This window comes from Perna viridis, chromosome 7 (genome assembly GCF_037379345.1).
Source record: "Perna viridis isolate PV_CMFRI_1.1 ecotype Kerala chromosome 7, ASM3737934v1, whole genome shotgun sequence".
Classification (NCBI taxonomy): Eukaryota; Metazoa; Mollusca; class Bivalvia; order Mytilida; family Mytilidae; genus Perna; species Perna viridis.
Window position 1 is genome coordinate 35,712,737 of NC_142451.1, and position 18,067 is coordinate 35,730,803.

At 33.2% G+C, this 18,067-nt stretch overlaps 1 protein-coding gene and 1 long non-coding RNA gene across 2 annotated transcripts; one reads left to right on the forward strand and one right to left on the reverse strand.

The window, feature by feature from the left end:
* Positions 1 to 464: 464 nt before the first annotated feature.
* LOC148612469 (26S proteasome complex subunit SEM1-like) lies at positions 465 to 6,055 on the forward strand. The gene is made up of 3 exons (XM_088593953.1): positions 465 to 613; positions 4,205 to 4,301; positions 5,813 to 6,055. Exons 1-3 carry the CDS (start codon positions 535 to 537, stop codon positions 5,868 to 5,870), a joined length of 234 nt encoding a protein of 77 aa, XP_088450079.1. The 5' UTR covers positions 465 to 534; the 3' UTR covers positions 5,871 to 6,055.
* Positions 5,820 to 13,627, reverse strand: LOC148612470 (uncharacterized). Its single transcript, XR_015924418.1, has 2 exons — positions 13,543 to 13,627; positions 5,820 to 6,465 (listed from the first exon to the last, which is right to left on the reverse strand). It is a non-coding gene; the product is annotated as an uncharacterized LOC148612470 (long non-coding RNA).
* Between the last annotated feature and the right edge of the window lie 4,440 nt (positions 13,628 to 18,067).

Genomic DNA, 18,067 nt, shown 5'->3' on the forward strand with positions numbered 1-18,067 from the left:
TTTATGCAAGATTTGAAACTTGTCAAAAATTTTGGACGTTATATTGCTGATAGACAAATACATTGTATAAAAAATATTTGGGCCAAATACATTGTAGCTAACTTACATGTATATACATATATGATTATTCTGAATAGTCTCTTTATTTATGATCATCAAATATACTGGCTCTGCCGTAGCCTATAATTGTTATTATTTTACATCTTTTATTTACCACATTGTGTCCGTGTGTCTTAATTCATAATTCTATGCTCTATCAAAGGGCTCTATAATTGGAATAAATGGTTATCTTTATGGTAAAATCCTTGATAGAAGTTATGAGAGAAATTTCTATCATAATAAAGCATTCGTTTTCATGAGTTTACATAACTATAATTTGTTTTACTTTTTTTCCTTTGCTTGAATACTTATAATAAATATATATAATCCTCGAAATCTCCCTTTTAACCTAAATATGTGTTGTACTTTATTATCTCCCTTTTTTAAACTTCCTGTCAATGATATGTTGATTTGAATTTCTGCTGATTTCTGGTCATGTCAGACAAACAAGATAAAAAACCAGATTTGGGTTTACTGGAAGAAGACGACGAATTTGAAGAATTCCCTGCTGAAGGTAAGGGCTTAATTATTTCCTTAATGGGTATGGTCTACATACTGCCATTTTCTTCATTATTACTTGATATTCCCAGCGTAAATTTTGTACACAATGACGTGATGGTAAGGCTAGAATTAATGATTTTAAAAATGTTTGTCGAAAAAAAAAAATTATTTGATTTTCTGCTTTCAAAGGGGTATGGTCTAAAATGTGTAACCCGTACCCAAATACTATTTTGTCAATTTCATTATTATTACATATTTCTAGCTTAAATTTGGTATATATTTACAAAATGATATGATGGTTAGGCTAGAATTAAAGATTTTAAAAATGTTTGTCTAAAAAAATGATTTTATTAAATTTTCTCTTTTCCAGAGGTTTAAAATGTGTAACCCAAAATTCCTGTACCCAAAATCAAAGTCCAGTATTTTTGTTATTTGTACAATTTTAATGCGTTTCAGAGCTTGAGAAGGTTGAAGCATTCAAAATAGATAAAAACCATCACTGGGAGACTGTTGTGTATAATTTGGTGGATTGATTGGATACAAATACATTTTACTTATTACTAAATACTGACTGGATACAATTATGATTACTTATTTGGCACACTTATAAGTCCTTTAACAATTCTCCAGGTAACATGATGTCATGACTGTACTGCTCGAGATTTGGGAAATTGCTAGTTGAATTGTGTCTTAAAATGAGTCTTTTTTGTCCTGGGAGTAATAAAATAACTTCAATATTATTTAATCCAAGCTTGGTCCAAATTCAGCAAAGAATTCCGCAGTAAAAATACATTGTATATTACAGAGCTGGATGGGAGACTTTCATGCAACGTGTAAATACAATATACTCCAGCAATGCTAGAGGTTGTCTAGCAATATTTTATCTGGCCACTTGGTGACATCCAATGGGGTATGGAGGAAAGGAATTCCAACTTCTTATATTGGAGGAGTAAATACAATATAGTGAAACAGTAAAAGGATTTTATATTTTTTAAAAAATGCCAAATCAAATTTGAGATATAGTACATGTACTTTCATGTGCTTAGTTCCATAAATCTATGAAACAGTGATTATAGTTTGTTTTCTACTGTTTACTAAACATGAGAAATGTCTTGAAGAAGAAATATATGATGATTCTGCACATGCTCCAATAAATTTTATGTACATGAAGTATGAATAAAATTTCCAGAATCTGTACAAATTATAAATTAGACCCACACAAGCTTAAAGGGATATTGTAAGAGCTTCTCACTTAGGCAATACCTAAATTTTACTCCATATCTTAAATGTATATTTTGGATGTCTACATGTACAGTGAATAAATCGGCTTTTTGTCAGTTTTGACTATTACCAACATACAAATGTATAACGATGTCCACACGACCATTGTTTTCTTGCAACCTCACATCTGCTGTATAACGAAAGGAGCATTAGGCTTATTCAAAGAAATTTTGTTAAAATGCTAAGGAAAGATCATCTGGTGAAGATGTTTCCCTTTAACTTTATTGGTCAAAATTTGTTAATAAAAATGATTGAAAAAATACTCAAAATACATGAAACTTTAATTTGAAAAAAATAAACAATTGAAATGATTGTTTCATTCATGCACTTGGTCAGCAGATATTTCTAAGTTGACAAGACAAGGTCATGGTTTTGTTAAAAAAAAACCAATCATCCCAGTTACATAGATTTATGGAACTAAACACATGAAAGTACATGTACCATATCTCAACTCAAATTTGGCATTCTAAACATAATGTCCAGCTCTGTATTCATATAACATTTTTCTTTCTTTTAAGAATAAATAAATAGAAAAGACTCATTACTATAAGAAATGATAAAGTTGTTATATCCACTGTGAACAAACTTTTTTTTTGTGGGGGGGGGTGGGGTGGGGTGGGGGGTACTGCATATTGGAATCACTATGTCCTTCCTTCTGTCAGTGCAGATTCATGTCAGGGCCATAACTTCCTTGGTCATCAAGATAGGCATACCATATTTGACACACAGGTGTATCATCATGAGAGGCCCTGTCAGATACTTTTATGACCTCTATATGACCTTGACCCTTGACCACAATACCTCCTGTTCCCCTTCCCAAGAAACCAAATGTGAACCCTTATACATTTTGCATATAAGTGATTTAAAGCATGCAGATCTATGGAAAAACAAAATAGGAAGTGCACAATGGCATCATGTAATTAAAAACCTGTGAAAGTTTATCTACATTTACATGTATGTACATGTACTTTTTTGTAATTCCATTCAGTGGTTTTAGATGAGTTGTGGATTAGGACTGGGGAGGAATGAACAGATGGACACTATGATTACTACTGTATGTACATGTACCTCCCACTTTTCAAGCAGGGGGTATAAAAACCTATAATTGTGACCTTTGAATCACCAAAGAAAGAGTGATTATACAGCACCAATGTGCCCTTTTTCAGCACCTGCACCCTGCCCTGGAACACTGTAGGCTGGTCACCTTATGTGAATGACTGGCTGCTGGAGAAAGTAGTATTATTGTTTGCCTTTTTTTTTAAAACCCAGCCATTTTATTGATCAGGTCAGTTTGCTGATCTGGACATTTAAAAAAAATACAGATCAAAGAAATTTTTATACAAACTTTTAATAATAAGTTTATCGACAACATATTTGTCCAGTGTGGGGGACATGTTTTTCAACAAACGGTCAGCATTCCAATGGGAACAAATTGTGCTCCTTTACTTGCTGACCTTTTCCTTCACTCTTATGAGGCTGACTTTATAGCTGATCTGATCCGAAAGAAAGAATATCGTTTAGCTAGATCCTTTAATCTCAGTTTCCGCTATATTGGTGACATATTATCTTTAAACAATCCTAATTTCCGGGATTTGATACATCACATCTACCCCAAAGAACTTGAGATAAAGGATACTACAGACACTGTGAAGTCAGCCTCATATCTTGACCTACACTTAGAAATCGATGGTAAAGGAAAACTACTGACCAAACTTTAGGACAAACGGGATGAATTAATTCAAAATTGTCAACTTTCCTTTCATCTGTGACAACATCCCTTCAGCACCTGCGTATGGAGTGTTCATATCACAACTCATACGTTACGCCAAAGCTTGCCGAAACTATGCTGACTTATTGTATCGCACTAGAACTCTAACAAATAGGCTTCTGGAACAGGGTTATGTTGCTACAAGATTGAAGTCATCACTTCAAAAGTTTTATGGTTGTCATCATGAACTCGTTGATTGTTGTGGTGTATCCATGTGCACCATGAAAACTGATTTATTCAACGGGTCATAGTTTTCCTTCCCTTGTTTGTCTACCCTGGACTTTTTATGAGCAACTCAGCAGGTGTTTCTAGAAAAACAGAGAACGCTTACCCTACCTGTGCACCTGGTCCATGCTCCCAGTTTTTAGTGGAGTCCGACTTGCTCTTTTGCTGTTATTACTTTGTATGTATGATTTTAGTTACTTTATGTCCTTTGTTGAGTATGTCTGTTTTCCATTTCTGGTCTTTGTCCCTGGATTGCATTCGTTTGATTACCGCTATAATCTTGGTTCCCTTGATTACTCTTTCAATATTATAAATTAAAGCATTTTGTAGATTGGGCAGAAGAAAACGAGGATGAGGAAGATGTCAATGTGTGGGAAGATAATTGGGATGATGATAATTTAGATGATGATTTCTCAATACAGCTCAGGTATTGATTTAGGAAGAATATTTTAATTTACCACATAAGCTTGGACAAACTTTAGATTCATGTAAACCATACACTTGTACATTTGCTAGACTTGACACACAAATTAGTCTATTAATATAAACAGGATCTATATAGACTTTACTATAAGAAAACTTTTCCACACAGATTTTGAGCTAGAATTTCCACTTATTCATCAATGTTGTTTTGTGATACAGTACATGTATGTATGTATCAGTCATTTTTTAAATTTTTTTCAGTTTTCAATGGTTTGTCAGTGTTGTTTGTATACACTTGGTTTTGTGGAATAACTTTGGAACAAACTTCTTTACCACTAAAGAAATTTTGCAGTTAACTTTTTTATGGCTCCAACAGCAATTGTTGTTGTTATTCAATTTTTCTATGGATTAAGTCAATTTTCATCTTTTATGTATAGTTTCACTTCATTTATTTTGGGGCCTTTTACAGCTTGCTATTTGGTATGGATTTTGCCCATCATTGAGGACCATGTGGTGACCTATTAAGAAGTTAAATTGTTCATTGCTTGACTTTTGGTGGATGATTGTCTCCTTGACAATTATACCACATCTCCTTTTTTTATATTATTAAGTCTGATTATAAAAGATTAAGAGGCTGAAATGTGCATTTTATAAAACTTGCAATACAATACCTTTTTCTTAGGTCAATTTAAATGGGGTTAATTATAAAGTCTTCAGAATGGAAAAATGGCTTGTATTTGAATGTAAATATTGATTTTGAGGTCTACATTAATGTTTAGTTTTAGACAATATAAATGAAGTTTAAGTAAATTGATCTGAACTATATTTACACAGTACATGTAGCTTTACCCTTCAGTTCATACTGACACCATTTGATGTCTCTTCTTTTAACCCTCACCCCTTTATAGAGGACTTATGCCATGGATACTTAGCTTTTTTTGGCTAATTTGACTTGAAAGGCTAACCTAAAGAAACTGAAAATTTTTGGGACAAAAAATAAACCTCCAAAATGAGGGGGGGGGGGTCCGAATGTGAGGATGTGCTCCCTCTGTGTGGTTGTCCAAAGGGTTTCACTCATTGACAGCAAAATCTGGAGGCTTTATGGCATTTGACGAATAGCTGAAATTTTTTTCAATATATATATTTTATAAATTCAGCAGGTTTCTGATATTATCATTTATCAGTATTTTAAAAAAGTTTTTAAAGCCTATTTTTATTGAAATGCATTCATGTCTCCCTGGTGTCTCTCTGAACGAGAAGTTATTTCTCCCTGTTTTTCTCAAGTAGCTTGAGTCTTGAGTACTATTAGGTTAATTAATACATTCATAGTGGAACTTACATAAATTTATGTGTTAAGAGTTCTTTGTTGTACAAGTTATAGAAGATTATTGTTTCCTTACTTATAAAGATGTACATATATAACTTATATTATGCATATTTTCTTAACTCTGTAGAACTTGATCTACTGAGGCTTTTAGTTGATGTTGGTGTTGAAGAGTTTCAATTTACTTTCAGGGCAGAACTAGAAAAACAAGGGAAAAACCTAGATGGAAGTGAGCCAATGAGGACATAATACAAGATGGAATCTCATCTAAGTGTTTGTTTGAGAGAGTACCTGGATACATAATCATCTTCTTGTCATTGCTCATGTATATATGCTGGAATAAATGCTAATTTTTGTAAAACCTGAGATTCCTCGTAGAGGAGTCTGTAAATTCATGCAGACTCAATGAAAACTGTTATTAAAGTTGAATGTAATACATTATTTTCATAGATTTTACATCACCCAATGTGTAACAAATTCAAATCATGATGCATTTCTTTGACCTATCTAAAGTCTCTCTATGACCTATATGAAGTCTCTCTTTCCTACGTGAATTCTCTATGGCTCCTGGTTTTATCTTCACCTGTCCGTTCGTAAGATATAGTTTGCAGACTGTTACATGTAGGCAGTGGTTTAATTTGTTGACCATATATTTTGTGTGAAGTTATACTCACATATAAGTTAAATAATTTAAATGTAGGTTTGTACAGATCACATTGGCACAGTTATTGCCTCTTCTTTGTTTTGTGTTTTACTATGACACATTCTGGGATTTGTTTTAATATTTACTCCACTATTTGCACACTTCTAAATACACTCCTAAATAGACATGTCTTAGTATTTCCTGCAAGTAAAAAAAGGGAAGCAATAAGGTTCTCTATCTGTTGTCTCACTAACCACTTCAAACGTTTCCATTACTTTACATGTTAAAAAATTAATTTCCAAAGTTTCACTGTGAACTACCAGGATAAATGACATCTTAAAGTTGCATATCATTGCAAAGCTTGAAAATAAGGCTTTCAAAATTACTATACTTATGGTATGATGTAGAAGTTATTCACGAAGTTAACTTAAATAAGTAATACTGAAAATCCACATTTTGACCTTTTCTGCTTACTGACAGCATGGAGGCAAATAACTCGAACTTGTAAACAATATTCATACACTTTTGCAGCAAATTACAAGTATGATTTTAAAGTACACATTCTCAGCTTTATTTTGACTACTTTTGATCAACATACACACAGATAATGCACTTACAATGCATAGACCTAGGTTTAGCGTATTTCAACTGATTATTCTCCATACTTCGTTGAAATCCCGACTCAGCATTATTCATCATTGTTGCTAAAAAGGCGGTACAACTAGATACACATATGAAGAAGCAGAAATTTCTCATACTTTGTAAATGGTGGAATTTTTTGATCGACAACATATTTATCCAATGTGGTGGACGCGTTTTTCAACAAACGGTCGGCATTCCAATGGGAACAAATTCTCTACTTGCTGACCTACTCCTTTACTCTTATGAGGCTGACTTTATAGCTGATCTGATCTGATCCAAAAGATGGGAAATCCTTTAGCTAGATCCTTTAATCTCACTTTCTGCTATATAGATGACGTATAATCTTTAAACAATCTTAGTTTTCGGGATTTTATTAATCCCATCTACCCCCAAAGAACTTGAGATAAAGAATACTACACACACGCTGTGAAGTCGGCCTCATATTCTGACATACATTTAGAGATCGACTGTATAGGAAAACCATTGACTTAACTATGCGATAAACCCAATGACTTTTCATTCTGTATTGTCAACTTTCCTTTCATCTGTAGCAACATCCTTTCAGCACCTACGTATGAAGTTTTCATCTCACTACTCATACGTTATACCAGAGCTTGCAATAACTACGCAGACTTTTTGTATCGCGCTATACTTCTTTCAATTAGACTTCTGGAACAGGACTATGTTGCTGCAAGATTAAAATCATCACTACAGAAGTTCGCCATCATGAACTTGGGATCGTTACGGTGTATCTGTCTGTACCATGAAAATGATGGAAAAATTAGAGCAGTCCATTTATAGTTCCAGAAAACAGGGCCGGATCCAGACACTTTGAAAAAAGGGGGTCTAGGACACTATTTGTCATTTTTTGTCAATTTTTACACATGGAAATGACAAATTTTCCAATAAAAAGGGGGTGCACCACCCTCTGTATCCGCAACTGGAAAAGATGGATTCCGCCTACTGCACTAGAGGTTTTCATATGACAGCAAAATATTTTTCAGTCGTATAATGGTTTCACCCTCCCGTTGGCGTCCGGTAACTTTAGTTTTATTTACGCTTACTTGCGTAAAATTTATCCAATCTTTTTTTTTTATTTTAACACATTGTTCCCTTGGACATGGGGGGTATAGTTTATTTTTAGGTTGTTCATCCCTTTTGGAAATCAGGGAGAAAATGGGTGTTATAATTTGAATAGATTGAAGTTTATTGTTGTCCCGAAATTTGTTAGACCGCAAAAAAGTTGCGGTCGTATATTTGTATGGCGATGTTGTTGTCGTCGTCCATAGACACTTGGTTTTCGTGCGTATTAGCTAGTTGACAATTACTTGACCATTATTTATATTCTTTTAGTCCGATTGCAATTTTTTTATTGGATACTTTATGAAAATATGTGCCTGCATTTTCAATCAGACTAAAACTAACGTTTTGATTCAATTTTGAAATTTTTAATTGAATATCAAATTTTGTGCTATATTGTGTCCAAACCAGTTGTTCTGTCCATAATGGATTGTAAGTTCATGCAATACTAATATTGTGTCCAAACTTTCCCCTTTTTTAAGTGAACAGAGTTCGGCGGCTATCACATGGCCGTACTATGCTCAGCTCCGTGAAGCACTTTATTTTCCAGTGCAAACAAGTACTATCAATTATACATACAGTAGGTATTGCCATATTTTTATTTACGTTATTCGTTTCTTGTTTTCATATGAAGAACAAGACATTGTCATGAACCGTTGTGTACAATGAAACAGGTAAAAGTACTGTCAATTGATACGTACAAAAACACATTCATAATCAGCACATTTTGAAGTATTGAGAAAAAAAAGTATGTAAAATGAAATCCCATCTGTTGGTCTTTTTGTTATATACATGCAATAAAAACTAACAAAACAATATCGATGGCGGATACAGGGGGTGGTCCCACGGCACACCGTACTACCCCCTTGTCAAACCTAACTTTTTCCAAGTGTCCTTATCTCTGAGTACAGTGGTAATAATTTAACTTATACTTTAGTAAGTGGGCTAAAATAACCCCCCTTGAACCTCCACTCATCAACCAAAATATGATTTTCAGGTACCCTTATACCTCCCATCTTTTTGTCGCCAAAAAATAAATTGAAGCATTTTTTTGTATTCTTTTGGCTACTTTTTATACCTCGTTGAGGCAAAAATAATTTTTTTAAGTTTTTTTATTCCACAAACTTCTTCTTTCTACAGAACGAAGTAAACGTACTCTTAGAGATAGAGATTGTTCGTTAGTTTCGAAATTGACCGTCCAGATCGGATTATCAGGTAATCTTATCGACATATCAGTTAAAAACGGGAATCTTATCCTTGTCATTGCCGATTGTTCATACCGCTGCCCTTTTTTGTAGAAAATCGGTGTAAATTCTAGCTAAGAATATGAGTTCAAGAGAAATGAAAATTGGAACAGCTTGTCTCTACTTAAGAAAGACTTTGACAAAGGATAAACCAGAGTTGTTGCATGTCTCAATGTGATCTAATACATGTGGATGAGATGAACGATAGCCACTAGATTTATGATCATTTAGTGATATGAAGTCAAATGAAATGCAGTGTCCCAGTGTATTCGTCTAGATATTTTCATATAATGATGTTTTAAATGAATTAAGCAATTTGTCGGTTTGAGGTAACTCAAATGAGTTATGTCCTCTTTGTAAACATTTTTTTGTAAACTTTTCGTGTTTTAATTTAAATCGGTCACATGTATGTATATATACATGTACGCTATGGTAAATGACGTTACTTTGGTTTGTCTTTGGCATGAAATCATTAGATGGATTTCATGTAGCCCAATGCCTCAGCTTTACAATGATATCATGACAGTTGCGGTAACTTAAGATTTTGCGGTAAAATGAAAACAAAATGTACCCCTACCCCGCCGAAAAATCGCTGAAATTGACCTATTTTTCAATGTCAAAACCCCTGGACTATAAATGCTCCAGTAAAAAATAGCTTTGGTATTTTCTGTTTAGTATTATCACAATTTATACTTCTGGGGTTCTTTTGATGAATTTTGGCGATTTTCGTAGTCAGAATTTATCCAAAAAAATCGAAAAATTCACATAAATTCGACTCTACAAGTTATTACTCAACTAAAACGTCTCAAATTTGGCACCATTCGATAGATAATTCAATTTTCTACATAAATAAACCACTAAAACCTAAGTTTCAAGAAAGGATTTCCAAAAATGTTAAAAATATTAACCCTACCCCTAGAAAACTGGTCTCTGTATCAAACAGATTTCTCATTCACAGCATACCAACACCGTAAAACTCATATTTTAGGCATTCATAATTAAGATAATGATGTTCCCAACATATCTGATGAATTCAGGACTTAGATTTTCTTTTTGGGGTAATAAAATCGTAAAAATGGGAATTTTCAGAATTTTAGAATTTCTTCTATATCACCGGTTATTGCCCTTTTTTCAGAATACCGTACTTTAATCAAGTTTTTGTGTGAAACGGTACATGAATATAGTGTCTTAGCTCCAAAATTAGCATAAGCAATAAATATTTTGAACTTTTCTAAGTCAATTTAGCTGAAAAATTGCCATCCCTACCCATGAAAAAAATACATCAACATGAACTAAAATGTTAATTATTGATATATAAACGGTTTACAATAGACATGTTGGGTACTATTGGTTTAATGATCGATGTATACAACATATCTTCTCATTTCAGGTGCGTATTTTTCAGTTTCAGTATGACAATAATGAGTTTTCCATAGAAAGGTGAATTTTTCGAATTTCATATTTTCTTCAATTTCACCTATAATTGGATATTTCTTTCAAATATCGTACTTCAAATAAGCTTTTGTATATTCAAATACAATTATATAGTGTCTTAGCTTTGTAATGAGCCCGAGTGATAAATATTTGAACTTTTTTAAGTCCAATTAGTTGAAAAATTGCCACCCCACCCGTGAAAAGATTACCTTAACATGAACCAAATGTTAATTTTTGGCACATAATCGATGTAAAAAAGACATGTTGGGTATTATTGTTTTAATTATCGATGTATTAAACATATCTTCTAATTTCAGGTGAGTTTTTTTTTCTGTTTCAATTTTCAAATTTATTGTTCCCCCAGGGAAGATCAGTGATTTTAAGAAAGTAGGCATATGAAGCCAACATATCCTTCTGACCAAAGCATTGAGATCTTCCCTGGGGGAACAATAAATACAAATTTATCTATGGTTCGGAATGAAATAGTTCTTAAGAAGCAAGGATTTTTATTCAAAAGTCTACTATAGAAATCACCAGATTTAGCAGGAACCGGCAGTGGTTGTTAAGATGGTTTAATATCTTAAAAAAGTGACGCTTTGAACAGATGAGCGTCCTTGACTTCTGCTAATTAGAAAACTTTTTTTCGGCTAACATACTAACACGACATCCACCTTGCTTTTTGGAACCTTGACAACCTAAAAGTAATTATCGACAGTTAAATACCAGGTAAACATCAACAATCTATACTGCCATTTTGACACACCGGGATAATGCAATCAAATCAAGTAGTACATGGGTTGAGAGGGTCCACCGTTCACCCCCACTCATCAACTTCATGGCTAACTGACTAAGGGGTTTTTTAACGTCCTTGACTACCCTGTCGGGTCTCGCACGGACGGAACTTCATGGTGATTTTTTGGTACATTTATACATCCCATTACCGAATTAATTTGTCGCCAAAGAATATTCTCGGATTCTTTTTCAGTATAAGCCAATATTTGTACCCCATTGGGTAAAAAAGCATAGATTTTTGTGACTCGATTGTTTGAGAGTCTAAGCCTTTCTGAGATAGTATGTGTGAACAATAAACACATTTAGGTATCATCGTATAGAGCAATGTCTCAGCTTTACAATGATACCATGAAGGTTGCAATAACTCTTAGGATTTTGCGGTAAAATGAAGAAAAAAATGTACCCCTACCCCGCCGAAAAATCGCTTAAATTGACATATTTTTCAATGTCAAAACCCGTGGAGTATACGTGCTTCAGTAATAAAATAGCTTATTTGGTATTTTCTGTTCATACAGTTACATTTTCTTATTTTGAGCAGGTATTTTAAAATTGTCATCAAACCACTAATTATAACATATGGTCCGTGCACTTTACTAGCTTACAAAGCATTTCTCGGAAAATGGCAAAGAACCCCCTCCCCTTCACCACCTCCAAAAAAAAAACAAAGCAAAAACACAATTTTTGAAGAAAGACTAAATAAGGCATCCAGTTGTCTTGGAGTGATGGAAACTATTCAAATTGACATCAGTTATTTCTTATAAATAAGCAATCACGAAAAATGCAAAAGAAAGAAAGAAAAGTTAAACCCTGCTGTTTGTTTTAAAATGTGTAGTTTTATATTGAAATAAAAATATATATACATGTAATTTGTTTATTACTACTGTTTCCCTGTTGCAGAGCATTTTTCTCCTTAAAAATATATACATATTCAACTTGTGATAGGATTTCATGTACATGCCGTTCCCTTGATTACTCTTTTATATATAATGACTGTTTATAGTATTTATGCTTTCACTAGGTTATATAAATAGATGACTCATAAACACACACTACTAGTGGAAACTCAACTTTGGCAATGACTCGGGATAGAAAATAAATCCAATTGACGTTCATTTGGGACCACTCCAATTTTTTTTCTGGATACACCACTGAATTATACCTTTAGGACTGAAAGTCTTTGTTCTGTAGGTATAACCATTTGTTGACATTCCTGAATAAACCTTTATTTGTAACATGAATTGTGATTTTCCCTTAGTTCTTTTTCCCAAATAAATATGAGGGGAAGACCAAGTGTGCTCTAACTAGAAATCTTGTATGATATTGCATGAAAGGTCACATGTTCCCATAGAACTCAATTGGAAAACCGCCCAGCAATATCCAACCTCTTAATAGTGTTGCGGACACTTTAGTTTTCTAATTGAAAAAATGATTTCGTATTTTACAATTTTAGTTTAATTAGAAGTTAAAATATATGAAAATTTGCGACTTCAAATCTCATGTTTCAGATCGAATCGAGAACGCTATGCTACTTTTCTTTGTTATTCAGTATAGAATAATATTTAAATATACATTGTAATATTTCTGATTACCCCTTAATTATTGAAAATGCACAAAAATTGAACCATTTTTAGAGACAATTTTGTTCTCAGATTAAATAGTCAATTTTGACGAAAAAAGTTCTTTATTACATTTTTGAAATTCGATGCATGTGATCTTTACATGTTACTTGTTTTCCAATGCCTACAATAAACGATTTCACTTTTACTTACATGGATTTGTCTTTCCATTGACATATCATATAGCCGTATACCCTCTAGGTCTATAAAGTTACAAAAATCCTTAGCCGTCCGCTGCACTAATATAATAAATATTGCACATGGACAACTCTACAACGTAAGAGGTTGGAATTCCGTTCCTCCATACCCTAACCTCTTACTTCCGAGCGCCATATCGCATAACGCTCGTTCCGCCGTTCCTTGAAATCGGCAGAATTATAGTAAACTATTTTCCATTTAAAACGTTTTATACAGTTTCTTTACCATTACACGGGAGAAGGTGACTAAACTAAAGAAAAACAATGACCTACCTGATGAGAAAATCAAGAAATCCTGGAAATCCTTTGTAAAAGCAGTTAAAATGAACTTCATATTTGGTTTTTAGCATTTTGAGTGTGTAATTCCGGTTGATAAAATTACGGATTGTAAAATTTGCGAAACGAACATATCAAATTAACCAACGAATTGCCTTTACCAACTTTCAGTTCGTTTTTGTCAGAAATATATTGTATTCCGTAAAATTAGTGACCTAATTCAAAATTGCTGGTTATTTTGACAACTGTCTTCATTACAAATGTTTTCTAGGTATTAACAAATATTTAGGATTTTTATCGTTCGATTTCCGGTAGGTTAAACTTCTTTTATGTTAATAAAAGACATAAAGTATTTTAAAACACATGCTTAGCTAATTAACATTTGCGGTGGCTTTCAACATGTCAGATGCTAAAAGTTAGGAAGGCACCAAGTCAGAAAATAGCTTGCCAGACAACCTCTAACAGTGCTAGAGTAGGACAACTCTGCCTCTGACGAAGATGACTCCGCGCGGAACGAGAGCACGAACTATTCGTGCCTGTATATCTCTCAATGGTCAATTATCGATTAATGTGTGCGGTCATAAATCATTTATAGCACCGCCTTCCTATTTTCCAAAAGACTTCTCGCCTTGCGGGCTCAAAATCTATTCGAATAACTCGAAAGACCGTGCCGTAAATATAACATAAATTTATATATTATGGTAGAAATTCTGTTTAAAACATTTTATACTTCTTTGCACTCCAATTCATGTTTGTGATGTTGAGGGCCCATGTTTGGCTGTATTCGTTGCATCGCGTATGTTTCCATTGTTACATTTATGATTGGGAGTTTTTAAAGACCTTGAATACCAATATAGGCCTCTCACGGTCGATGTTAGTGGTTAGTAGAAACAACTAGTTGGTGGCAGAGCCCAGCCGTCGGATACCTGACCGAAGAACTCGGTCAGGGTATGGTCTAATAGCGGCTGGGCTGCTGTGTTGACTCTCTGGCATAATCCCTGTCCCCACTTGGGTCCGAGAGCGTTTCCCCACTCTAACTGTGTGGGAGTATGTCAACGTGCAAAGTGAAAATGTTACATTCATTGCTCAGTTTACTTTTTATATGGTTACATTGCCCGGTTTCCATGGTGTCAAAACTTTTGGCACGATCAATAGGAATATTTGTGTAATGATACTGATTGTCTGGATAGTGAAATCAAATCAGTTCAGATTCAAGCACGGTTGTACCGGGCGCCCCCCCCCCCCCTAAAGTTTGATTTCTTCCTTCGCATGAAATCTTGTTTAATCACAAATTCTACTCCCTTAATGTTTTGACTCACCACGCCATTTAAATTTATTTACGCCTTCCCCTAACTTCTGAAATCCTGGATCCGTCATTGAATTGGTTTATAATTTCATCATAAACATGGTAGTTATGCCACCCCCAAACTGCTCATGCATATTCCCTATTTTGAAATGTAGAACCACGTGCAATCTGGGAGATTAAAAATAGATAAAAAATAGAAAATAACTCTTCCAACTAGGAAATCAATCTACATGATGTAAGAGGGCGAGGGCTAAGTCCCTAGATCTACAAATGTTTCCTGTGTCAAGTTTTTTTCCGCTTTGGATTTTTTGTTGGTGCACTTAATCTTGAAAGTACTTTCCTTGATTAAAAAATGACAAATATTAAAGTGTTCATGTGTGTTTCATCTGGTTGTAGATAGGGGTATAACCTTGTTGGCTAAACTGGGCATAGGTTATCTAAGGTCAATCAATGTCTTCAATTGAAGTACCATTTCTCGTCAAAGTTTCCTGGCGTCCTTCTAATTCCGAGTAATCTAAAGCTTTTCAATATATATGTATTAATGATTTATTGTATATGTATACAAGTACACAGATGGGTATTCACATCATATTCAGGCACTTGTCGGAACTTGACTTTGCTATTTCCGATCTATCTCGATCTAATTATTTCCCTGTGAAATCGAAACTATTGTTCATATCTGTACGATGTGGATTAACCTCTATTGGAATGTTTTTCTCATATTTATGCTTATACATTCGGGTAAGTATCCCCTCTTCCTGTTCAGTTTTCTTTTAAGTATATTGTACATCTATTCAGTTTTCTTTTAAGTATATTGTATATCTATTCTAACTTAAAGATGCAAAATTTTCTTTCACCTATAAGTCAAAAATTATCATAGGATAACTGAATCTTGTCACACAAGATAACAGAAGTATAAGCGTATGAATCTCAATCAAAGAGTTGATTTTGGGGATTACTTACGACTTGAAAACGGAAAAAGGAACCAGACTTGATGTTCGGAAGAGTGTATATAGTTCTCTGTAAAACGTTTCATTCCACAAACGCAAAAGGCTGAGATTGATTTTTTGGGTTAATTCTAAATTGAACAATTTAGAACTTCAGGGTAAAAAATGGGAAAAACAAACATTTTCCTGATATGTATAAAAAAAAACCTCAAGTTAAAGTAGGTGAATCTGTATGATATGTTGTGCTACAAGGTTCCATATCACAAAAGGATTGAAAGGGTATCGCCCTTTCCTGTAAGAAGTTAGGGGAAAGAGGATAAGAAATAAACATATTCATAAACTTTATCAAAATTATTATTTCTGCGGTCGTACCAAGCTGCGTTCTGCGGTGAATTTTATTTTGATTCGAAGCCTATAATCTGAATGAATAAATCCTTGAAAGTTGGAGGGTTTAAATATTCAACAGTTGCAATGTTAAAAGACATGTCCCATGCCGATCTGACCTGGTTTTGCACCCAGTCGAGAAATCGAACAATTTTTTTTTAAATATGTGACTGTTCAATTTATTATATAACTTTTCTTAGAAGTTTCACTCTTCTTTTATATAAGGTACATTACATACAGTACATATTACACCACAATCAAAAATCAATATATATACAGGTATATGCAATTGTGCAACTTTTGACCGGCATGGACCTCAATTTCGCAATTCTAATGATTGCTTTGAAAAATCAAACACTGCTGGCAAAAGTTCAGCTTTTGGAGATAGTATATTTTTCAGGTTATCTAGCTGTTGATATTGGCTAAAATTAGGGTTTAGTTTAACAATTTCTGCAAATAGCTTACTTCTTACATTCGAGTTCTGTTTACAGTTAAGAAAAAAATGGTACTCATCATTAACTTCATCTTTACATATTTTACAAAATCTGTTTTCCCTTGAAATCGGTCTTCCCTTGAAATATTTTATACCTGTCTGTTTCAACTTCTAGTGTATGGTCGCTTAGACGGAATTTAGCAATCATTTGTCTGTTTTTAAAATTTGGCTCTTTTATCAGATATTCTTCAGTTTTAAGTTTACTGTACAGAAATAATTTTGAGCTATCATTGATAGATGATAGTTTACTTACTATTTTTTCTTTGTATATATTGCTTATTTGTTTTTAAACTTTATCTTTAAATTAAATTTTATTTTACTATAAGGTTTATCAGCAGATTCAAAATCTTTAATATCTAATCCCACATCTTCAAAAATATTATTTACAAAACTATACCATGTGTATAACCCTTCCCCATCATAAATTTTATTGAGCTCATATGCTTCCTTCAATAGGGAATTAATATTTCTCATATTTAATCTGCAGAAATATAACATGACTTGTGTCTTAATAAATGATACAGTAGAAAATCTGCCTAGTTTTAATTTAGCAGAAAAATTACAAGCTGTTTTTTTTTCAAGCCCAAAACTGATTTACAATATCTGTTATGATAAGCTTGTCAAATATATTTTTCTCATATAGATATTTCTTCTTTTTTATCATTTTTTTTAGGTTCTTTGCATGAGTAAAGAAACTATTTCTTAAATGCATATTAAAGGGATGCAATCTCATTTGTTGTCCTATATCAACCACAGTTTTTTCATATCTCTTACATCATTACCTGACCACAACCTTTTCTTATTTGTCTTTTTTTTTCAACTTTATTATCTTACAACATTTTCTGGCCAAATTTTCAAAAATATTTGTCAATTTTTCTGAAGCATTGTTAAGTGCATTGTAGCTATCCCCTATTTCAATATTTTCAAAAGAGACAATGTCATTTAATACATTTACATCACTAATAGCATTAAACAATTTTTCTTTTGATACCATTTCCCATTTATAGGAATAGTCTAAACATACACGTTTTTGAGTATTAAATTGTACATCTATAGATAAGTTACAATGGAGATGAACTGAAATTGAGAATGATCTGATAAAGATGTTGCAGTTTTTCACTTGAAAAAAAATTATAAAAGTGATCAAAAAGGAAAAAATGATTTATCAAAATAATAGGAAATCATGTCAACCGTAATATCCCCCAAGTATATAATGCACTTATGTCATTAAACATGATATAAACATTAAATATTGATATCAGTTTAAAAAAAAACGATTTTCAATATGAAAAAAACTGCATGAGACATGGATGCATCATTTCAATTTGAAATTGCATCTTCTCTCCTGAAAAAAAATGAACTCTTCAAGATTGATCTTAATCTTTTGACAAA